Raw genomic sequence first — 25,531 nt, forward strand, 5'->3', positions numbered from 1 at the left:
CAGCACTCAACCGACGCACGTCACGACCGAACCACCGCCCCCCACCACCACCCTCCGCGCCTGGACCCCGATCAGCACAGAAGACACCGTCCGCACGATTAACTCCATCCACTCCAGATCTCCAACCAACCCTTGCCCTCACCACGTCTTCAACAAGGCCGACGCTGTCATCGCACCCCACCTGCAGGACATCATCAACACCTCCTTCAACACCGCTACCTTCCCGGAGAACTGGAAGCCCGCCGAACTCAGCGCCCTACTAAAGAAGCCATCAGCCGACCCCACCGACCTCAAGAACTACCGACCCATCTCTCTGCTCCTGTTCCCCGCTAAAGTCATCCAGAAGACCGTCAACATGCAGCTGGCCGCCTTCCTCGAGACGAACGGATCCCTCGACCTCTCGCAGTCTGGCTTCTGGGCCAACCACAGCACCGAGACCGCCCTGATCGCAGCCACCGATGACATCCGATCTCTGCTCGACAACGGAGAAACACCTCATCCTCCTAGACCTCTCCGCGGCCTTCGATACTGTCTGCCACCGTACCCTAGTACAGCGCCTCAGCAACATCGGAATCCAGGAGAAGGCACTGGAGTGGACCATCTCCTTCCTTTCCGGAAGGACACAGAGAGTCCCCCTCCCCCCGTTCAGATCAGAAGCCACCGAAGTCATCTGCGGTGTTCCTCAAGGCTCCTCACTCAGCCCAACCCTCTTCAACGTCTACACGAGTCCCCTCGCAGCCATCGCACGCCAGCACAACCTCATCATCTCCTATGCCGACGACACCCAGCTGATCCTCTCCCTCACCAACGACCCCGCCACCGCTAGAGCCAACCTACACGAAGGGATGAAAGAGGTAGCCGAATGGATGAAGAACAGCCGCCTGAAACTGAACTCGGACAAGACGGAAGTCCTCATCCTGGGATCCTCACCCTCCGCCTGGGACGACTCCTGGTGGCCCCCCGCACTAGGCAGCGCACCCAAACCAACAGACCACGCACGCAACCTGGGCTTCATCCTGGACTCCTCCCTATCCATGACCAGACAAGTCAACGCCGTCTCCTCGTCGTGCTTTAACATCCTACGCATGCTATGCAAGATCTTCCGGTGGATCCCCACCGAGACCAGGAAGACGGTCACCCAGGCCCTCGTCACCAGCCGACTGGACTACGGCAACTCCCTCTACGCCGGAACCACCGCCAAACTCCGGAAGAGACTCCAGCGGATCCAGAACGCCTCAGCACGACTCATCCTGGACATCCCCCGTCGCAACCACATCTCCAGACATCTGAGAGACCTGCACTGGCTCCCAGTCAACAAGAGAATCACCTTCCGTCTCCTCACCCACGCACACAAAGCCCTGCACAACCAAGGCCCAGGATACCTCAACAGCCGCCTCAACTTCTACGCTCCCAAACGCCAGCTTCGATCGACCGGCCACGCCCTCGCCGCCGTCCCCCGCATCCGAAGAGCCACCACAGGGGGAAGGTCCTTCTCCTACCTCGCCGCCAAGACCTGGAACTCCCTCCCGACCCACCTCCGCCTGACCCAGGACCACCTCACCTTCAGGAAGCAGCTCAAGACCTGGCTGTTCGAGCAGTAGCGGACCCCCCCTCCCCAAGCGCCTTGAGACCCTCCGGGTGAGTAGCGCGCTATACAAATGCTTTGATTGATTGATTGATTGAACATAACATAACAAAGCATAGCAAAACAATACCTAGCATAGTATAACAAAACATAGCATAACAAAACATAGCATAACAAAACATAGCATAACAAAACATAGCATAACATAACAACACATAGCATAACATAACATAACATAACATAAAACAAAGAATAGCATAACAAAACAGCATAACAAAACATAGCAAAACACAACAAAACAGCATACATAACAAAACATAGCATTGCAAAGCATAGCAAAACATAGCATAGCATAACAATACAACAATGCATAGCATAACAAAACAAAGCTTAGCATAACAAAGAATAGCATAACAACGCATAGCGTAACAAAACATAGCGTAACAAAACATAGCATAAAAAAACATAGCATAAAAAAACATAGCATAACAAAACATAGCATAACAAAACATAGCATAACAAAACATAGCATAACAAAACATAGCATAACAAAACATAGCATAACAAAACATAGCATAACAAAACATAGCATAACAAAACATAGCATAACAAAACATAGCATAACAAAACATAGCATAGAAAAGCATAGCATAGCAAAGCATAGCATAACAAAACATAGCATAGCATAACAAAACACAGCATAGCATAACAAATCAAAGCATAGGATAGCAAAACATAGCACAGCATAACAAAACAAAACATAGGATAGCAAAACAAAACATAGCATACAGCATCACTCAGGGGCACCACAACATCACTATGCGCTACCACAGCATCACTGAACGCCACAGCATCACTCGTTCGCCATCACAATATCAATCAGCGCTACCACAGCATCAATCTGTGCAACCATTCAACAACACCTGGTTCAAATATGTTCTCTCAATGTTTCAAGCTTTATTACAAATGTAACAAAAAGATGTTAATATTTCACTTCTGTTCTTGGATTTTCGTCACAATAAAATACACTGAACATAATCTTCACAAAAGTTATTTACAAAACTTTAAGCTATTGCCATTGCCATTATAAATTACAATAACTTGTATTTAAGTATTAATTATTGAGAAAAAAATTAAAGCCATTGTTATTTGTAATATCAAGACATGTAAGTCACGTAAATACAACACATATTGCATTACAAATGCTATAGGTGTCACATTTGCGAAAGTTATAACTATTGGAATTGTAAATGACAAAGCTATTAATTTCGCTATTTTCAAAAACAAAACATAAACAAGCATTTACAATGCAATGGTTTTGCCTTTGTTAAAGTTAGAGCTATTGGCATTGCTCTTGACATTGCTATTTTTTTTTTAACATAAATAAATGGCATTGTCATTTACAATGCCAATAGCTTAATCTCTCGCAAATGCCACACACAAACACCCACGTAGAGCCCCCTCCACACACACACACACACACACAGAGCCCTCCACACACACACCCACACAGAGCCCCCCACACACACCCACACAGAGCCCCCCACACACACACCCACACAGAGCCCCCCCACACAGAGCCCCCCCACACACACCCACACAGAGCCCCCCACACACTGCGAGCCCCCCCCACACACTGCGAGCCCCCCCCCCACACACTGCGAGCCCCCCCACACACACTGCATCATTTTAGCTCTCATTGAGGTGCTATTGGCACCTTGCATAAACTGAATAACTTGGACTTACACATTTGTTTTTTTTCACTTAAGCCCCACAAACACTACTGACAAGCCTGGACTAAAGGCACCTTCACACATGAGGTTTTATGCATTTTCCGACCCAGGTATAATTAAAGTAGTTTTTCGCCATACAAGGACACAAGGGCAGAGACTGCTGGTAACTGTTTCAATGGGGCACAGCCTTCCGTCTCACAAGCATCATGTATATGTTTCTCTGGGAAACACCAGCTAGACTTCAGAAAACACCCCCAGCCTTCTGACAGCACCCCCAGCCAGCACCTCCCAGCCTCAGACATCCCCTCCCAGCCTTCAGAAAGCACCCCCTCGGACTTAAGACCAATTACTTAAAATTAGAATGAATAACGCAAGTCGGCTAATATTCAGGCCCTGGTGTGGTACTCTGAGATGAAATCATTATGTGCCAACGGCCACAACGATACTCGCCCATCCAAAAGACCAGCGCGAGTGAATTAAGGCGCCAACACGGTCCCGTCGCTCACTCCAAAATCGCCACCCTCCAAAACCTCAATCACCGCACCATCCCCCATAAAAACACAGTTCATGATTTCATTAATTGCGAGAATGCACAGTAGAGCATCAGCATGCTATCCCTGTATGTTCGGGAAGAAACTCCCAGTTTGAAGCGCTTCTAACCATAAGGCAATGATTGGTCTTTGCCCGGCACCTCATGGGATGGTGGAGCTGCCAGTCTTTGAGTGAATCTAAAGCTATGCCCAACACACGAGTGAGGAGATCATGGAAAAAACAACACACTGTATAACAGCCTCAGCGGCACAGCATGACCAATCCAAGCTCGAGGCTTGAAATAATGTGTGTAGAGTTGGGAGAATGAGGGTAAAGACAAGGTGATCGCCAGAAGAGGCGCATTTCATAAAAGTTGAATTACCAAAGCTTCCAAAACTAATCTCTGCTTGGTATATTCAAGAGCGGGCTGACCTGCTGATTCATACCGTAAAACAAAGCTTGCCAAATTGTAAAAATAAGATGCTGTAGAGACAGGCTCTGGGCACATAAATATTCAACAGCTGATCGGTTCTTCCAGAAGTCTTAGTGATATGCAAAACATCAGACGGATTTTACATTAGCGTTATGAAGCTCTGTTGCTTCAGGGCTGTAATTGAGCTCAAGAAGGAAAAATATGCACAATTATCACTTAAAACAATTATTCCCCACTATAAATAACGGAACATGCTCGCTAGTAGCCCCTGCGTAGAATGTCCCCTCTCTCGCGCTCTCTTTTCCCGCCCTCATTTTGTCAGCTTTTAACACACACGGATTTCAAGTACCGCTTCTGCCAAAGAAATCGAGGTCACACCCAGGAAACAACAATAACTGGGGGGACCAGACGCTGAGGGATAATGCCCGGGGCGGTTTGGATGCGAAGCTGCCTGTGGCGTACAGAGCACCTCACTCTGGAGGGTAGAGGTGTGTCTGCCCTTGGTGAGGGATCACAAGATGGCAACGAAATCTCTTGTGCAAGAGCAAGCCACAAGGGCGAGTATAGGCTGCGGAATGGTGAGGTGCTTCTAATGAGGGCCTATAGTCAGTGTTTACTTTGGAAGAGGATAATTGCATACCGGGCGAGCGATCACTACAACATCATCCCAAAGACGGCCGGCCCCACAGCGCCCGAGGCCGGCATTACTCAAGACATAATCTCACTTGCAATCACGCCGCCAGGCGGAGCAGGATTTCTGTGTGCACGAGGCCTGTTTGACCATTGCGCAGCTGCCGCCCATCACAATCATCCGCGCGCTCCGAGAGGACACTGCTGCGTCTGCCAGACAGAGAGGTTTATTTGATAATGGTGTTTACACAATCACACACAGGTAGCTTTGGTTGTAAAAACCGCGTGCCTGATTAATCGACAAAGTTAAAGCCCCACTCACCACTCGAGCATCCCATGTGCAGTAAAGACGCAACAACAAGACATGTACGCCGCCACCAAAGCCCCTCAAAGTTCTCAGCCGGGAGGAATAATTTATCTCCCTGACATTTGAAAATTGATAAATGAAGATCACCACGAAACATCATGCGCATCTCCTTAATGCCGCAGACATACAACTAGCAAATTAAATGCACGTCCTTGCAAGATTGGATGTGAAAAATTACACAAAACAATGTTTTTATGAAATGCCCTCCGCCGATACAATCGTGTGAAACTTGAAAGACAGGCAATGTTCCCACCAAACGAATTCGAGCTACGTATCGCACCAGAAGGAGACTCGTACGAGCAAGAGACACCTTGTCAATGATGCAGCGCACCTCCCGTTCACAACATTATGGCACTACACTGCTTCCCTGAAATTCCCACAATGCACTTCACCATACCAAACCGGGGGGGGGGGGGCTGTAAACACATTAAGAATTAAGGTGACTTCTCACGGACTGCAGGGTACTGTACAACACAATTTCCTATTCTCGATGCAGCGCACCTCCCGTTCACAACATTATGACGCTACACTGCTTCCCTGAAATTCCCACAATGCACTTCTCCACTTCACCATACCAAACGGGGGGGGGCTGTAAACACATTAAGAATTAGGTGACTTCTCACGGACTGCAGGGTACTGTACAACACAATTTCCTATTCTCGATGCAGCGCACCTCCCGTTCACAACATTATGACGCTACACTGCTTCCCTGAAATTCCCACAATGCACTTCTCCACTTCACCATACCAAACGGGGGGGGCTGTAAACACATTAAGAATTAGGTGACTTCTTACGGACTACAGGGTACTGTACAACACAATTGCCTATTCTCGATGCAGCGCACCTCCCGTTCACAACATTATGACGCTACACTGCTTCCCTGAAATTCCCACAATGCACTTCTCCACTTCACCATACCAAACGGGGGGGGGGGGCTGTAAACACATTAAGAATTAGGTGACTTCTCACGGACTGCAGGGTACTGTACAACACAATTTCCTATTCTCGCAAGACCCCCGCGTGCCTCTGCATCCTAACATTCACCCGCCCGGACTGCATCGTATCACCCCATCGCCGACTGTAAACTCACCAGCCGCTGAAACCACACGGGAACGAAAGCAACAGCACCCGACGCCAGACAAGCCCCTGACGGGGCAAACTGACCCCTGCACTCACCGCAAAGTCGCTGTCCGGAACACAACAAGCAGGGGAACCGGCAGGTGCCAGACATGGAAAGACCGCACTCTAAAATCAGCGGCCGGGCAGTGCAGCGAGGCAGGCAAGCGTTAAGCCTCGCCGAATTTGAATGCGCCTCTTGCCAGCATTCTGGGAGCCCGGTTTCACATTTTAAAAAGGGGGGGGGGGGGCCGCGACCTTTACTCACCGGCCCACCTCCGAGACTCGCGTCGCAAAACGGCGCTTCGTTCACCGTGCCCCTCAGCAGTGGCACACGCGCCAACCGGCTCCCCTTAGACCACGATCGGCTTCCCCTAGGATCAAAATCCCACCAATAGGCAGGAAGGCAGGAACACCGGCAATGCCGGACCAGATTCGGGGGCGTTCTCGGCTTTTGGCTGACGTAGCGTGACGTCGCCAAAAGCCAAAGAATCTCGGGAACGCCCCCGAATCTGGTCCGGCATTGACGGACAGGCCCCTCGTCCAATGGCTAGCCTCCATTTATGGAGCTAGCCAATCGGAGGAGGGGGCGTATCCCGACCCACACACACAACTCAAGAGGTTTTTTTGGCACATGCGCAAAGCGCATGGCCAGTCAAAACCTAATAAAAATGTGTCATTTACAATACCAATAGCTCAAACTTTCCTAATGCGAGACCTATTGCATTGCAAATGCCGGTTTAGGTTTCGCCTAGGCAGCGCATGTGCAGTCTCTTCGAGACATGCTGTTCTTACTGTCCTTTGTATATGCTGGCTTTTCATTGGTGAATAGGATTCGTAGTTCCTCCTTTTGCACTTTTCTATCCTCCCATGAGGACTGTCCCCATTACAGGTGCTCTTACTCTTCAGGTCATTTATACTTTGAGAGCACTCTTTTTGTTGGCCTGCTTAATTGTTGTACTGTTTGCCCGTCTTCCACCACCCAACCACCTCCCACACCCCACCCATAACACTGCCTTTTTTATGGTTTTATTTTTTTGCAGTGTTCTATCGCGCAGACTTGGCAGAAGGTATCAGAGTGCTTTACATAACCACCAGTTGCATTACAGATGGACACATTCAATTTTCAGGCAGGTTATTAAGTTTCAAAAATCTATTGTGGAGAAGCGTGGCACAGTGGTTAGAGGCGGCAGACCCGGAAGCTGAGATCGACCGTGGACCAGGGTTCGATTCCCCGCCTCGGCGGGTCTCGGGCTCAAAAATTCCACAGACTCGACATTTCTCGCTCTGGTGCCTACTCAACTCACGGGGTCACACTCTGCGACTCTGGGCAATAGCCTGCTTAATCTCCACTACGGCCCCTCGCGGCGGGATGCCTGGCTTTCACCTTGTGGACACCCTGCCGGTGTTTCTCACAGGGGAATACCAGGACGGGTTCCCTAAGCAAGCGCCGGGACGCTCACGGGAAGCCGTGCGCTTTACAAATCCAGCACATTTACATTTACATGTTGGTATTAAATTAGTTGGAGCTACTTTGGTTGCATGGTATTCTTGCATTTCCAGTGCAAAAAGTTGATAACTTACACAGCTAGCAGGAACTAATTTGAGGAGCTGATGAGTCCCACTGGTACACTGCAAATATCTTGTGGCCACATGTTCAATTTACTGTGTACTTTTCAGTGGGTTCATTCCCTTAAGAAATATACTTCTACATGGAGAGGGATACATACTTCAAACAAATCAAGCACTTAAGATCGAACATTGTGCTGGCCTTAACCATACTTAATTGTGATAAAGTACCACCACGTTTCTCTAATGCCCAAAATAGGAAATGTGTTACCTTTGTTGTGACGGCACTAAACACCAAGTTTTGCAATGACTCGATTGAATACCTAATAACTAATCTCTGTTGATACCATTTGCTTGAAGTAATACTTGCGCAGCATTAAAAAAAACCTCTATTTTTGAAATTCAGTGGATTGTCTAAGCGTGTGTTCCAAGGTGGTGTTTTTATTTATTTAATTGCATTTTCTTTTCTGAATGGACGTAGTTGAAACACATTTGTGGTAGACTTGTACATCTTTATGTATATGTTTTATATACAAGAGGGGTGGTTCTAGTAGTATGAAAAGGAGGCTAAAGGTTTTCCCTTTAGTATGTAATTTGGTATGAAGAGGGCTGCCATGTAGATGCTATATGATTTTCATGCGATACCATTTTGCTGCAGAAGGAGATGGATTTAGTGCTTTGGGTGCGTTACAAGACAAGCGTTCCCGAACGTAAGCAGGATGCCATAGGGATATGTTAGGAAATGTGAACATAGCAACCTTGCGTTATTAGGACTCTAGTTGAGAGACAGATATGAACAGGTATCCAAAGGTTAGCCTAGGTTTGTTGTCATATGGAGGACATGTAGGTAGGCATGAAATACAGATCACTGTACCTAGAACTCGTCACGCATATTTGTGGCCTGTTTGCAACCTTCATCCTCTTTCAAAACATAGCAGCTTTCTGTCCGCTGTGTAATTAGTGCATTTCAGTTAATGCACTGCACATAACGGTGGACATGACAGGCCATGATTTGATTGAGTACACTGTGCACCAAACCCTAAGACCCTTAGTTTCTATAGAAGTGTTCTTTAGAGAATTTAGTGTAGTCTTCCCCAGAAACTTTTGTCTCATTTTCAAAGGTACATTTGATCACACAGTCTGAGGAATGGGCCACAAATGCATCCCTAGACACCCATAACTTACGTCGATACACTGAAAGCTGTTGGATTAAGTGCATTGAGTGCACTGAAGGAGCAAGAAAAAAAATATTTCTGGGCCTCAGACTTCTACTGTGAGGATTTAGTTAAAGTACACCTGCCACCCTAGCAGTATTAGGACTGCAGGTGAGATAGATATGACCAGGTAGTCAAACCATAACCTAGGTTTGTTTTCATAGGGATCTTGTGTAGGTAGAAGCAGATGTCCATGGTCGGAGTAAAACTGTGGTCAAGGCACTAATCCAATCATAGCTGGCACTATGCATGTGATCGCGATTATGTGGCTGTTGGAATGTGTGACTGTTGGCTAGTGGAAAGTGTGGCTGTTGGATAGCAGAATGTATGGCTGTTGGCTGGCGGGACGTATGGCTGTAGGCTGGTGGAATGCATGGTTGGAGTTTCAGTCCTGCCGGCGTATGAATGTGATGAGCCCTTGCATAGCAATGCTTTGTTGATGTGAGTGTTGTGTGTGTTGGGTCCATGGCAGGCGGTATGAAAGCGCACATGAAAGGCATGTGAATGAACTGCAAGGGGGTTGGTGCCTTGACCCGGCTTTAAGGCTCACTAATATTAAGTGATGGGTTCAATATTTTGATACTGTTATTAATATTGACACTTTGACTCTATTAATACTGGTAGTTCCAAAACCAACCGGTATGAATTTGTTCTTGAGTTCTAGATAGACTCAGAAGGAACACTTATATCCCCTCACATTTTTGAAAACTGAACACCCAGAGGTGTCAAGGGTAGTGTAACATGCATTAATCCCATTCACTTATCAAACTATCGTCCAAATGTCCCTAATGGTTTATATCACGTTACTCACATTTCTATGGCTGACACTTTAGGAAGCTCAGTCTATCCACAAAATTCCTACTACTCAGTGTTTCCACCCTGGTCCCTTGTAAAAATGCTAATCCTTTTTATGCGACGCAAGGACCACAGTGTTGCCCATTCCTGTTCATTGAGTGGGCTATTAGATTGTTTATCCCAATAGGTGATTGTTTTATCTTTAAGTTTGTTGGTTTTGGGGCGTAAGAGTTTGTAGAGCTGCGAGACTTGGTGTCCAAGTTAGTTAATGTTTAATACATATCGGAAGATTGAGGGTTGGGGTGGAGTTAGTTTCGTCTTTAATAGGGCCGCTATTATTTTCAGAAACGTACGAGTTTTATGTCTTTTAGGTGGTGTCTTGATTTGAGGTCAGAGTTGGTGCAGGTAATAAATACCTTTCTCCATCCAGGTGTCGGAGGTAAGGCCTTTGCTTGCTGTCATAGACCCTTTGATGCTAACCTCCATCTTCTTGTCTACTTTTAGAAGTGTGATGTTTGTGCTTTTAAAGATAGGTTTGGATGAGTGGGGTTATGTATTTGTTATTAGGAGGGCCAGTGGGCTCAGACTGTTCAGGATTGCTTTCTCTACCTGAAGTCATACTGGTATGTAGTCTGTCACCGGGGAAACCCTGTATGATCCCTGTTTTGCTAGAAGGGCTAGTTGGAACAACCTAAAGTCTGCTAGGTTTACCCCTCCTTGGGTTTTCTCCAATCTCAGTTTCCTAATGCTTATCCTTGCCTTCTTTCCGCGCCAGAGGAATTTAGTGTGCATGATATCGACTTTCCGGTGGAAATCGTCTGTGATTAGGAGTGGGTGCATGCTTATCAAGTAGTTAATCATTGTGGTGATCATCATTTTGATAATTTTGGGCTCCAGGAGTCCAAACGTTTCTTCATTTTTTCTAGTAGGGTCTTCTCATTGTAGTGAAGAGTGTTTATTAGGTCACTGCCGAAACATATGCCTAGGTATTTAATATGCCCCATCTGCCGGGTCAACCCAGAGTCCTCTAGAATGTCTCTCGTGCAGTGAATGTTTAACGGTTTACATTCAGATTTGTCCTTGTTTAGTTCATACCCTGATAGTCTGGAGTAAGCGGCTAGTTCGACTCCATTGATATCGACCCCTTTTATGCTAGTCTTTAGCTTTATGTCCTGGATGAGGGGTTCAAGGGCCAGTAAGAAAAGCGCCGGCGACAGTGAACATCCATGCCTGGTTCGTAGTTGCAGTGTAAACGGGTTAGAGAGTGTGCCATTAACTGTGATACGGGCTGAAGGGCCCAATATAAATTTTGGCTGCTTCACAAGGCATTTTGGACCCCAGCACGAGTATACTCATTAGGTCTCAGGGAGAACTCACTCTGCTGGAACTGTAACAAATGGAAGGGGGACCTAGCACACCTTATCTTCCAATGCCCAACACTCAAGGTATTCTGGTGGAAAATCTTTGATTTCATTAATGATGAATTAATGATGGAATTCTACACCCTCACTTCGGCATTCATACACACGAATTTGAGAACTGAACAAGATAAGGACCTAATGGACCTTTTACTGACAGCAGCTGTGAAAATGGTCCTAATCAACTGGAAAGACAAGCAAAACTAGCTACAAAGGATGGATCAACTGGGTTACGCATCTCAGAGGAGCGGACAATATTACGCTACAGTACTCACCCTGGAAAGCATCCTCGAGGGGGATGTGGGAAGCTCTGGACACTTACCAAGACTCTTATGAACCCCCATAAACAGTTGGTTTGCACATACAACAGACCGGCCCTCGAACCAAAGTGTAGTTCCCTAACATAGCCCAGGAGGGTCTGCATGCGGACTCAAGCATCCTGAAAGTGTGTCAGATGTAATGCAGTATGTACAGCTGATGCCAATGTACATCTACAGTACCTCTCTACGTGCCTGTCCTATTCCTCTTTTGTTTCACCACTTTCCTTCTTACGTCTCTTTCGCTCTCAAAATACAAGCAGTAAGGGCTAGCTATATATGCACTAATGTATAAACAACTACTTCCCGTTCTTGGCTAACCCTATAACAGCGGTTGCAATTGGATTCTTTATAAAAAAATATATATATATTTTTAAAAAATGCTAATCCTCTTGTGGGGCTTAGGCTAGCACCTGTAACACAAACGGTCCTAAAATGCAAAGTGGAGCCATTACCAATAGGGATATTTTATTGAATTCCACACCCCTGATATACCAGGCCAACTTCTCACGGGGGGGGGGGGGGGGGCTAAATCACTGACTCTGAACTGCCTACTAGCCAAAGACAGAGAACAGCTAAACAATCTTTGCAGGCTCTGCCGTTCTTGTAAAGAAACACTTGTGCATATCACCTGCACTTGCCCGGCCCTTTTGAAAGAAAGACAGGACCTTTTAGAACCATAATGCCTGACTCTGGGCATTCAATCCTGCAGACCTGCTGTGATGGCCTGTCTTTCAACTGAACACCCCATCCTGGCAGGGAGATTTATATGCAAGCGTTTGGGAGATCACTGAACATTCTTCGAACTCCCGGCCTAACTGCATCAGGTTAAAAGCACCACCCTCTGTGGCCTGGACCACCCAGGTGGCCCGTAAACTGTGCTGTGCTTGGCGTGGAACTAGTCAACTTTATATAACAAGCATTGGAAATGCAATAGGTCTCGCATTAGGAAAGTTTGAGCTATTGGTCTTATAAATTAATTTTTTTATTTATTTATGTGTTTGTTAAAATAGCTAAATTAATAGCTCTGTCATTTACAATGCCAATAGTTATAACTTTCGCAAATGTGACACCTATAGCATTTGTAATGCAACATGTTTTTTATTTACGTGACTTAGATGTATTAATATTACAAATAACAATGGCTTTTATTTTTTTTGTTAAATTAATTGTTAAATAATTTATTTAATTTTTAATGGCAATAGCTTAAACTTTTGTAAATAACTTTTGTGAAGATTATATCCAAGAACAGAAGTGAAATATTAACATCTTTTTTGTGATTTGTAATAAAGCTTGAAAGCATGAAAACAGCTTGAAACAGTGTTGCCTGTCGTGAACTGAGGGCTGTAACTCACTGTGTAATGCACTATGTAAAGGCGACCACAAAATACTCTACCCGTGCCTAAAAAAACACATGAATGTGTCTTTCCATAATGCAACTGGTGCTCATGTAAAGCGCTCCGATATCTTGGGGTCGAGTTCAAGCAGTATAAAAACTGCAAAAACAAAAAAAGATAATAAGTGGCTGAGGTGGGATTCGAACCCATGCAGCTAGAGTAACAAGCATTGAAAATGCAATAGGTCTCGCAATAGAAGAGTTTGACATTTTTCGTTTTGCAAATGGATGAGTGGCGTTGCGTGGCTGAGTGGCGTTGCGTGGCTGAGTGGCGTTGCGTGGCTGAGTGGCGTTGCGTGGGTGAGTGGCGTTGCGTGGCTGAGTGGCGTTGCGTGGCTGAGTGGCGTTGCGTGGCTGAGTGGCGTTGCGTGGGTGAGTGGCGTTGCGTGGGTGAGTGGCGTTGCGTGGGTGAGTGGCGTTGCGTGGGTGAGTGGCGTTGCGTGGGTGAGTGGCGTTGCGTGGGTGAGTGGCGTTGCGTGGGTGAGTGGCGTTGCGTGGGTGAGTGGCGTTGCGTGGGTGAGTGGCGTTGCGTGGGTGAGTGGCGTTGCGTGGGTGGGTGGCGTTGCGTGGGTGAGTGGCGTTGCGTGGGTGAGTGGCGTTGCGTGGGTGAGTGGCGTGGCAATGTTTTTAGAGTACAGGGGTTTTCTTGAAGGCTTCATATTTGAAACAATTTCTTTCAATAAATGTCCATCAAAATAAAATTCTAATGCTAAAAAATAAATAACTTTTTTAATTTTGAATGATCTTTCTCGTATGTTTACATGACAAGTGTTCCCCGATTTACGCGCAACATCTTTGTATGGCTCAGCTCTTGTTATGGTTCTTTTAACAAGCCAGACCCCATGCTGATACAATAAAAGCGGAAGATATATAAAACAAAGGTCCTTTGCCACAGAGTACCCTATTTAACCGCCTCAGCAAAAATTAGACCAAGGAAGATCGCATTAATATGGTCCGCTACTGTAACACTGAGCGCATGTGTTTATACACATCAGTTTGTTTTATATTACACATGACGATTCATAGAAAAATATAAAAAATAAATGCCTTATACTATCAATGGTTTTATATATTTTAATGATAAGCAGCTCTAATCGACATTAAGATATAGGTAAACAACATCACTTGTGCTTGCAAAAGCTACATATAATATACAACTGTTTGTAATACACGCCCGATGTGTATACTAGCAAATGAAGGTAACCTAAAATTCAAGTGTGATTTTAATGTAGACAGCAGACTAAACAGAGGCCATACAAAGTGTTTGAAGTACGCACTCGCTTTGCATGTAAGTAGAAGGAGATGGCAGAAAAACAAATAGTGTGAATTGAATGGCGCCAGCAAACTAAAGAGAGACTAGACAGCCTGTTTGTGAGGGGCGCTTGCTTCGCATGTAAGTCGAGGGAGATAACAGTGGAAGGAAAGATATAATGTAACAGAACACACAAAAGAGAGGACAAATAAAAAGTGTTTATAATGCGCACGCGGTTTGCACCTAAGAAAACGAAGAAATCAGCAAAATAAATAGTGTGAACTGAATATTTCACCCCCGTGATCGATGTGCTAGCGGGGGCTTGTGGTGGAGAGTGGGGAGAGAAGCTGAAGTTTCAGTAAGCGGGGTTGGGTTCAAATTTGGATGAGTGAGGGACGTGGGGAGGATCGCATGGCTCGGGAGGAGGCTAAAGGGGGATGGGTGCAGGGGGATTGTGTCCCGGGCTGCGTGGTTCAATGGAAGTGAAGGAATGCGGGGGGGGGGGTGGTAATCGGCGGGGCGCAGGAAGAACTGGGGGAGTGCTCGCATGAGTTGGGTAGTCGCATGCAAAAGCCTTTCATCCTTCTGAGTCCGTTTCGGTTGGGGTACAGTTAAAAGAAAAACAAGTCGGATGGGGTGGGGGGTGGGGGAGAAGGAGAGTGAGCAGCTTGAGGCGCTATTGATGAGTTGTAAATGGTGGCGCCGTCGATAAGAAAGACTGTACTCGTGGCTGTGCCAAGTGGGCAAAAACTCATCAGACTGAACCTTCCACTTGTGCGGTACGAACAAAGCAAGAGGCAAACTGTTGGCAGACCGAGGGCCATCGACAAGAAGGTGCATCCCTGCCGTGTAAAGTAGCTGTAAAAAACACGCAGCATATGTCGGCCGGAGCTAAAAAGAAAAGAAAGGTCTAATATTGCAATGCTGGTCAGCGCATTTAGCGTCACGAAGCCTCGAGTAATGTGATAAAACTTATGTTGCACATAAATCAACATGATGTAAATACAAACAAGTGAAAGCGGGATGTAATTAGGGGGGAGGAGAAGTCTGGGCAGGCAGGATGACTCAGGGGAGGGGGCTGAGCGGGGCAGAGCGGCATGTGGGTGTGAAGAAGCCGGGCCTTTGAAGTGAAGCTAAGCTTCACTTCAAAGGTGTCGGAGGAATGCGGGCGGCTGTGCACGCGCTTTTAAGCTCAATGCACATGCGCATTGAGCTTAAAAGTCACGGGCACTGCAAGGAATCGCCACGATTCCTTGCTTCTTAGTTAAAGCTTGTATAAGCCGCAATAGGCTCGCAAGCTCGATGCGCATGCGCATCGACAGGCGAGACCTAAAAAGGTCACTGGCGTGCAAAAATACATGGGCTGAATATACGGTGCTCAACTACTAGGAGTGGCCCGGCTATGCCTCAAGAGGGTGTGGCTTAACGGCCAGATCGGCCGACTTTGAAGCTGCGGATCCAGGTTCGAGTCTGGCTAGAGGCTCAACATCAGTGTGATTCTGGGCAAACCACTTATTCTACCCGTGCCTAAAAAAACACATGAATGTGTCCCTCCATGATGCAACTGGCGCTCATGTAAAGCGCTCCGATATCTTGGGGAGGAGAAATGCGACACGGCGGGCAGGGGAGGGGCGGAGCGGGGAGAGCGTCATGAGGGTGTGAAGCAGCAGGGGCCTTTGAAGTGAAGCTAAGCTTCACTTCAAAGGTGTGGGAGGAGTGCTGCTGGTGATTGACTGGCGATTTGATGATGTGCACGCGCATTTTAGGTCAATGCGCTTGCGCATTGACCTAAAAGCGCACGGGCACAGCATCAAATCGCCAGTGGAATCGCCAGTTAGGTAAACTCTCGATAAGCCCCTATATATCTCGCTCCCGCTCAATGCGCATTGAGATAGGTCGCTCGACCTAAAAAGTGTTAACCATGCAGCCATGTATAAATCTAAGTGTAACTATTTATTGTTGTTTTGTTATGTATTGCAAGCTGCTTTTAACCTTTTCGACGCTCATGATGAGCTGAGCTCGTCATGAGCCACGGCGCTCCGGTGCTCATGACGAACTGAGCTCGTCATGGCCCGTGGAACACTCAGGTGCGGGGAGAATTCCCCTGGTGTGTTGAGCGTTCCACGGGAGCCAATGCACCTGTGACGAGCTCAGCTCGTCATGAGCACCGGAGCGCATGGGGGCGCTGTGCGCGCCTCCCTCCCCCCAGCACAGCGGGGGAATAACCCCTGCAGCGAAGGGGTTAAGATCCTAGAGATCGAATAAAGTTTATGCCCCCAGTCAAAACAGCAGATTATATACCGTATGCTTCTCCGCCTACTCTAACAATGCGATAGTGAACTCTGCGACTGGGAGGAGCTAAACAGTTCCATGCTTTATTTTATTTATGCTTTCCAGAGACCCAAATAATCGTCCTAGAGAATACCTGTGGCTCCCCAGTTCACCTCCAAGTCCGCTCTCCAGAGACTTTGCGAGGTCCCTTTTAAAATAGCACATTATCGAACCACGTTTTGCACCTTAGGGGCCCAGCACGTTTTCAACAAGGCAAATGTTTGGCCGTGCATGCCTAACTTGTAGGTTCCAACATTAACATTTTAAATTGGTATGTTTTTTAACCTATACAAATACTTTTTAAATGCTTGCTTGCTTACATCGTCTGTTTATAGAGAATTGTGTAATGGTTTTAATTAATCATCCAAATAAAGATAGATGAGAGAGAGAGAGACACACTACCTACCTAAAGCATCGCGACAGTTATGCCCAATATTAATTGCAACTGAGTCCACTGGACAATCAAGTACTCGTTACCGGACTTTCAAATTCGCGCGACTGTTACCCCAATGCATTATTCCCAGTGCTTTAAATGGGCCGGTACTGAGTACTGGCACTTCTTAGAATTATCGCTCTGAGTACAGGCACTTCTCTACTGCCCTTGAGAGTACCGGTACTCATGAAAAAGGTAGGCTCACTGGCTGTGCTGGGGAGCAGGAGTGGAATGTGCCTCTGGCAGCAAAGGCGCCGCTTCCGTCTCGTCGATCTGAGCCCTAGCTGAGTTATTCAGCAGGGCTTCCTTTGAATGTGTAAATGTAGATGTAAATGTAGTGTATTTTGTAAAGCGCACAGCTGCCCCAACGGGGCGTCCCGGCGCTGTATAACGCTGTGGAACCCTTCCTGGCTCTCCCTGTGAGATGCCTCTCCTGGGCACCCCCAAGGTGAAGCCAGGCATCCCAGTGTTGTAGGGGCCGTTGTGGATATTAAGCAAGCTATTGCCCAGAGTTGCAGCGTGGGACCCATGATTAGAGTAGGCGCCGATGTGAGAATTATTGAGTCCGCGGACATTGAGCCCAAGACCCTGCCGCGTCGGGACTTGAACCCTGGTCCCGGGCCTGATCTCTGCTTCAGAGTCTGCCGCTCTAACCAGTGAGCCACACTTCTCCACTCTTGAATATTGTCCGGGTGCTTGCCATCACGCTGTGATGTGCTTCATGGAGCAGGGTCTGCTCAGACGAGCAGAGAGGTGAGAGAGGGTGGACAGCAAAAGAAAGCGAAGCAGGTAAAGAATCCGATGTGTAAATGAAAACGAAAGAGATGTGGAAGAAACAGAGAAGGGCTCCTGGCGTGCGTAAAACAAGAGGGGAGGGGTGCCTGTGAAAGACAGAAAGAGAAGCAGCTGGGAGGGACGCAAGGGTGACAATGTCAGCTACAGAGGCTACCGAGAGATACAGAGTGAACATGAGAAAGAGGATTGAAGAGAGAGCACATTTGGGTGTGAGATAGAGAGAGGGGCATGTGAGCGAGGGAGGTGTGAAGGGGAGGGTGAAAGGATGAATGAATAGATTGATGGAAGAGACAAGACATTTTCTGGGGAGGGTAATGATGAGTAGCTTCATTTGCTTGGTGTCATAAGAGGTTTGATGTAGTATTTTCAGTTTCTTTTACTCGCATGCTCAAAAATATAAAGTACTGTGCCAAAGAACAGCAATTAACAGTATGACATTAAGAAGGTGCAACTATTGCAAAAAAAAAAAAAAAAGGACGTTAACATATCTCATTTCTTTTTCATTTTTTGTGATAAGTTAACCTGCTTTGTTTATAGAAACACATTTCTCATGTGTTTAGTTGTGTGCTGCAACTAATATAGCAGTTAAGTTTCATCATGTCTTACCCTTAGCCCCGCCCCTAGCCCCGCATTACACCTCTAGCTCATTTTAATGAGTACCTGCACTTATTTTTTTCGATTTAAAGCACCGATTATTCCCATTCAGAGCTTTTTTTTTACCACTGCCATCTTTGGCCATGCATATTCCCTTAGTGATCATTCACGAGCAAGCCGCCTGCTCTCCACCTGTTCCACCCTTGCCACGTACACCACCATAACCCATGTGTCGTAGCGCCATTTTCCTTAAGTATATCCCCATCGGTAACATCTTTACCTGCTCACATTGTTCCTGCAGTTGCCGAAGACGAAAAACCTACAAAGATGAAGGTTCCCGCACACTCCATCACAACTTCCGGGCCTCTCCCGGCACAGCCGGACGGCACTCAAGGCCAGCGCCACTTGCTCCCCGGCGGGTGCCGGCTGCTTTCCAGGGCCCTCCAGGAGACGAGGGCCGGAGAGCTGAGGTTGTTCGCGGGTGACCAGCAGCACTTGGCCCCGCTGCTGTCCCACCTCCAGCACGCCGGTCAGCGCCCGTGAGTCCAACTGCAGCAGGCAGCGCAGTTCCCCCACTTCCAGGGCACCACCAGACACCAGCAGAAGCTTCCTCACTTGCCCGCCCCCCGGTAACACCTGGGCGGACATGGCAGCACGCAAGACCCCGGCGTCTATGCGGCCTACTGGGGCGTGGCTGGATCGAGTGCCCCAGAGCGATGTTTTCAGTCCCAATCGCACCGAGCATCAACTCCGCCCACTGTCCTTATTTTCCTCCCTCGGTTGCTAAGGTGGAAGAAAGCGGCGACCAGCGGGAAAACGAAACCGAAACCGGCAGGATGCTCAGTGGAGAGCGGAGCCTATGAGAGAGGAAGAGCCGGTAGCACGACTAAACTGAGGGGCGTGGCTAAAACCAGAGACACGGAAGAACTTTTGTCTGAGCTTTAGGTGGGATGGGAAAAGCGAGGGCGTGGCCTAAGAACTGTAAACTTGGTGTCTTTCCATAGAGGCGTGAACTATGTATTTAGGGCGTGGCTTAAACATGTAAACTAAAACAGCGCTTCCCATGCATGGCGCAGATTATTTCTTTAATGCATTTTTATATAGCGCGGACTTTAACCAAAGGTGATAGAGCGCTTTACAATAGAACCAAGTACGTTACATGAGGAGATTTACATACTTACACGTTACAGATACACGTTACAGATACAAACGCGATAGTTGAAAAAATGATATAAAATAAGAGGGGGCAATCACACAAAAAAAAAGAAAATTAACACATTAGGATTAGGTTAGTACAGCCACAGCACCTAGAATACATATTTACAACATTGTACAACATCAGGAGAATGCAAAGCGGACTTGAGGGACATGAAAAGGGATGTATTCATAGTGCCAATATCGGACCGCACACCATCCCACCAACAATACAGTTTGCACATCATAAATAAGTAGACAAGACAACTTGTTGTTGGGAAATAGTAGCTGCATGTTTATTAGCATAAAATGCCAAAACATGGTGGGTTATCTTACAGATGATCCAAAGGCAAGCCGCCCCTCGCAGCTTGCCACCTGATAGGCCAAGTAGCCCTTGGCCAGACGGTGCTTAGCGGTTGTGGTGAGAGGGTAGCCCCTCACCTGTCCGGCGAACCATTGGTCCACCCTCTAGCTCACACCCCCCCCCCTACGAGGGGCGGAGCGTTCAAGCGAACCCCGGTTGTCCAGGTAACCAACCGCCCATAGGCTAACGGGCCGCCGTCGCACCCCCAGGGTCCACCGCACAGATCTCCCAGGGATATTGGGCCTCAGCACCCTTTGTGCTTCTGCATAAGGTACTCCTGAGTACCTTTTGCCTCTGGATCATCCTATAACTCCTCCTGCAACACAAATAACAAGTATTATAAGCATACACCCCCCCGCCTCCTGAGATGTAGGGTAAGCGGCAGGGAGGGTAATATCGAGGGCCGCAAGGGCACAAAGAGGCCGCTCGGAGGGAGGGGGGAAGCCTAAATACCCCAAGCATCCCCTCCCCCAGTGGTCGTGACGTCACAGCAGCGGCCCCAGCCGCTGGACAACAGAAGGCTGGCGCGCCTGCCATCTTGTGGCACTACGGTGTCCGCCCTCTTACGGCGACGAGTCGGGCGGCCTGCATAGTGCCAATATCGGCCCGCACACCATCCCACCAACAATACAGTTTGCACATCATAAATAAGTAGACAAGACAACTTGTTGTTGGGAAAAAGTAGCTGCAGGTTTATTAGCATAAAATGCCAAAACATGGTGGGTTATCTTACAGATGATCCAAAGGCAAGCCGCCCCTCGCAGCTTGCCACCTGATAGGCCAAGTAGCCCGCGGCCTTGGCCAGACGGTGCTTAGCGGTTGTGGTGAGAGGGTAGCCCCTCACCTGTCCGGCGAACCATTGGTCCACCCTCTAGCTCACACCCCCCCCTACGAGGGGCGGAGCGTTCAAGCGACCCCCGGTTGTCCAGGTAACCAACCGCCCGTAGGCTAACGGGGCGCCGTCGCACCCCCAGGGTCCACCGACCAGATCTCCCAGGGACATTGGGTCTCAGCACCCTTTGTGCTTCTGTATAAGGTACTCCTGAGTACCTTTCGCCTCTGGATCATCCTGTAACTCCTCCACAGCCCTGGATGTGGCGACCGTCACAGCCAGGGCCCCCCACCAGAGCTAACCTCCTAGATACAACCTGCTGAGAGAAGGGCTTCCATGCCTACTTTGGAAAGGTGGACTCCTTCTTCGTCAAGGCAGCCAGTGGCTTTGGCGTGCAGTTCCCCATGGCGAATGAAGCCAAAACCCATCAGCTCTGCGAACTTCCGCATTGCGCAATTAACCTTCCTTCGCGCCACTTCTATCGCTTGCCCAGAGCGAGCACCTAGCCAAACCCGGCGTGGTGTGATCTCAGACCACCATAGTTCGCAAGGTCCTAACAAATTGCTGATCTTGGTAATGTTCGCTTTCATGTCCCTCAGAAGGAACCTTTTACCTAGGATAGGCAAGTCATTCCCTCCCAGGTACAGGATAAGCACGTCTGGGGGGTGGGCGTTCCCTTGTAATTCTTGAGTTAGTAAGCCCAGCACCCCGCTCCACCGCAAGCCAGCAACTCCTCGCCATACAAACTGAGTTTTACTAAACCCATGATTCCACTTCCTGCTTTCTGCCCACAGGGCCACCTTGGAGACCCCCTCGTGGCCCAGCACCCAGACCGTTGATCCTGGTAAATAAAGAGAAGTGTTGTATGTAACTTATTTATTCAAATATGCAATAAAACACACTGGTAAAAACACCACACTGCAAAACAAACACTGCAAACACTGTTCGTGGGACAGGGCCAAGAGGGCCCAACATTCACAGTTGTGTTACACGTCCCAGAATAAAAACTTAAAACATATCCAGTGCTCGCAGAGCACTACCTGCTGTTATCTGGTCTGATGTACCTTTAGTAACAGTCAGAGGACCATCTCCCCAATTGTTTGATGACCTCTACGCGTACCCCTTCCGAGGATGCAGTTGTGGCTGCACCTATGCGGAAAGAGTGGGTGCTGAATTTTTTGCCTACAGTAGAGATACCTGACGAAATCAAGCAAGCGTGCAAGATATGTTCCACTTGGTATTTAGTAAGCGGTGTCCCATGTGAATGTAAGAGGAGGTAACCCTCACAGGGAGGACGGATAGTCAGGTAGGCAGTCAGGAGGCTCACGGGGCAAAACTGGGGCGAGCCTAGGCTTTGTAACCAAAGTTCGATCCCCCTTCCCCTCTGATCAGTTTTAGATTTGCGCAGGGTTATTTTGAGAGTGTCCCCCAATACCAAGACATCCTGTTGGGACAATGCTACACCTGACGTGTCATTCTTGGATTTGGCAACCAGCTCAGAGATCCTAAAAGCACCAAAGAATGCTAAACTGAAAGCGGCTGCAAACAAGGCAGACTCGTGGGTGGATGAAGTGACCTGAGGTAAACACAAGATCATTCTCTGGAGTGTTATAAAAATCAATAGGAGATCTGTTGTCGGGTACTTTGGGTTCACCTCTAGCCCACCCTTTCAAAGCTGCCCTGATGACAAATGCCCTGGTAGGGTCCGCCTGTCCTTTCAACTTGGCCTTGTGACTAATGGCTGCTAGGTGGCCTGAAATCCAAGAATGGCTCTTATTGTTATCCTTTGCCCACAGGATGAAGGCCTGAACTTTCAATTCTGCTGCCTCACTAGAGTCTTCCCACGGCCCCACAGTGGCACAAAATCTTTTAACACAAGAGATGTATCTATTGTTAGTGTTCGGCGCCAGAGACATCTCCCCCAGGGCCCTCATCCTGTTCACCACTTCAGAAGGTACCAGAGGTGCGCTGGGAAGGGGGTGGCTTCCTCTCTCGCTTTCGGCCAGGCTTCTCGGAACCGTTGCCACTGAAAACGAGAGAGAGCGTCAGCAGCGATGTTCTTGATACCCTGAATGTGATGCGCCCTGCATTCAACATTGTTATAAAGGCAAGTACGCACCAGCTCGCGCAGCAGACATAGAACCAGGGGGCAACAAGCAGAGTGAGAGTTGATGGCCTGTACCACCGCTAAGTTGTCTGACCACAGCAGGACCCTTTTGGCGGACAGGATAGCAGGCCATAAGTGGAAGGCCACCACAATAGGGAAGAGCTCAAGGACTGTGATCTTAGAGGTGACCTTCTTCTTAATCCAGGCGTTGGGCCATTTCTCTGCGCACCACTCCCTGTCTAAGATGGCCCCAAAGCCGTGCCTGCCTGAGGAGTCCGTGTAAAGGGCAAGGTCAGGGCTACCCGCCATGGGTGCTCTTCAAATCAATGCCCCATTGAAATTGCGCAGAAACTCAGCCCACATGGCCAGATCATGTTGAATCCCTTTGCTCAGTTTCACCATGTGGTGTTTCTTATAAATATATATTCGCAGTGGCCCTTGCTAGTCTCCTGGCGAAGACCCTACCTGCTGGGATGATTCTGGCAGCAAAATTGAGCAGGCCTAGGATGCCCTGGATGCAGCCCAGGGAAGCTTTGTCCAGTCCTACCAGCGCCTGAATCTTAATAGACAGGTCGCGCACCTTCTCCTCTGGTAATCTGGACTCCCCTGCAATCGTGTCTATCTCTATTCCCAGGAAAGTCAAGATTTGAGCTGGCCCCACTGTCTTACCCGGGGCTAGGGGGACCCCCATGTGGTCAGTAAGGAGAACAAAATCTGCCAGGGCCTGTGAGCACAGCTGTGTCCCGTCACTCCCGATAAACAAAAAGTCATCCAAGTAATGTGTCACCCCCTCTACACCGTACGTGTCTTGGAGTGCCCATTGCAGGAAACAACTGAAAGCTTCGAAGTATGCACAGGACACAGCGCAACCCATGGGCATGCATTTGTCAAAGTAAAACAAGCCGTCAAGCTTGAAACCTAGCAGGTGATAGCTGCTCGGGTGGACTGGTAGTAACCTAAAAGCTGATTCAGTGTCTGCTTTGGCTAACCAGGCCCCTCGCCCGCTCTCCTGACTAGATCCAATGCTACATCCAGCGTGGCATAAGACACAGAGCATGCTTCCTCCTCTAGCCCGTCGTTGACTGATGACCCTTTAGGATAGGATAGATGGTGGATAAGTCTAAAGGCACCTGATTCTTTTTGGGTACAACCCCCAGGGGAGATACAACGAAATTCTCAAGAGGTGGGTGCAGGAAAGGACCTCCTATTCTGTTCAGGGATCTCTCTTTTTCTACCTTCGCCCTCACCACTTCTGGTTGTTCCTTGGCAGATCTGAGGTTGTCAGCGTCCCTGCTTCCCAGAGCCCCCGTGAACGGGATCCTAAAACCTTCGTGAAAACCAAATAAAAGCAACCGGCTGTCTGCCTCTAAGGGATAACGCCTGAGCAAAGGAGTGATGTTTTCAAGGATCACAGGGGACCCTCCCAGGGGCGCCAGCTGATAAGGACTAGATAGAGGAGGAGGTACGCCTGGAGAAAGGGTGCGCCCAGGAGGATCGCTAAACTGCAGCAGGGGAGGGACTGGGAGCGTACAAGGAGAAGCCAAACCTGGATACCTGCTGCCTGCCTTCAACTTACTGCCCCCCCTTGCTAGCTGGCTGGGAGTTCTGTTTGGAGTTGCAAGAGGCTGAAGTTGCAGGGTGGGGTCCCCCACAGGTGTTGCATGCATGCACGAATTTACATGTCTTCCCCCAGGAGCAAGACCCATTGTTGAAGAGGCGACATGTGCCGGGGGGAGAACGCTTGAAGCCACCTCTGGCCCCACCTCCTCTACGGCCTCCTCGAAAGGAATGTTTACCCTTACCCCGAAAAAAGGAGGATCCCCCCGTAGAAGAATGCCCACTGGGAGAACTGCTTGTTGAACCAACTGCAAGCTGGCCCCGTGCTCCCATGTGTTCCATCCATAGCTGCACCTCCTTTTGGTCCCAGTTCATTTCTGGGCACTGGGACATTTTCCTTCTGAACTCCCTATCATAGTTTAACCAACCATTACCACCCCATTTCAAGGCCTCAGAGTGGATGATCCTGGAATACTGTACCAGGCCTGGGCCCTGTTCAGGAAAACGATCCATGATGACAGCCGCTAGAATGGAGAAAGCTTCTAGCCAATTTGAAATGTTCTTCTCAGGCCAAGGCTGGTACTTTACCTTTTTCTCGTCCTCTTTTGCCCCAAACCTTCTAACATCCAAGCCTTCCTGCCCTAACATGAGATGGGTAAAGATGTCGATAAAATCCCTTTTCCAAATGCCCTCTTTGGCAGCTTGGGGTACCTGCCAAGCCAAAGAGCATCGCCCCGAAAGGAGCGGAGCAGTGGAGATCGTGGGGACAGGGGCAGGCACTGGAGCAAGCAAAGGGGTGGTAGCAGGAGGCACCACCGAAGGAGCGATTGTGGCAGCAGAGGGTGTGATAGGAACCTGTGCAATGGTCGCTGAAGGAGCGGCGGGGGAGCTCACCAGCGGCGCCCCGCTAGTTGCCCCAATCGAGACTGAGGGAGCCCAGGTGATGTTGCAACATGTACTGAATCCCC

General features: G+C 48.4%; 1 protein-coding gene across 1 annotated transcript in view; it reads right to left on the bottom strand.

Annotated features, from left to right (window-relative positions):
• LOC144807632 (protein mono-ADP-ribosyltransferase PARP12-like) overlaps positions 1 to 19,408 on the bottom strand; it is a 315,778-nt gene extending 296,370 nt beyond the window's left edge. Inside the window, exon 1 of the mRNA XM_078673255.1 lies at positions 18,790 to 19,408. Coding sequence (XP_078529381.1) covers positions 18,790 to 19,157 — 368 coding nt within the window. The 5' untranslated portion in view covers positions 19,158 to 19,408. The remainder of the gene's footprint in view (positions 1 to 18,789) is intronic.
• Positions 19,409 to 25,531: the final 6,123 nt, after the last annotated feature.

This window comes from Lissotriton helveticus, chromosome 1_1 (assembly GCF_964261635.1).
Source record: "Lissotriton helveticus chromosome 1_1, aLisHel1.1, whole genome shotgun sequence".
Lineage (NCBI taxonomy): Eukaryota > Metazoa > Chordata > Amphibia > Caudata > Salamandridae > Lissotriton > Lissotriton helveticus.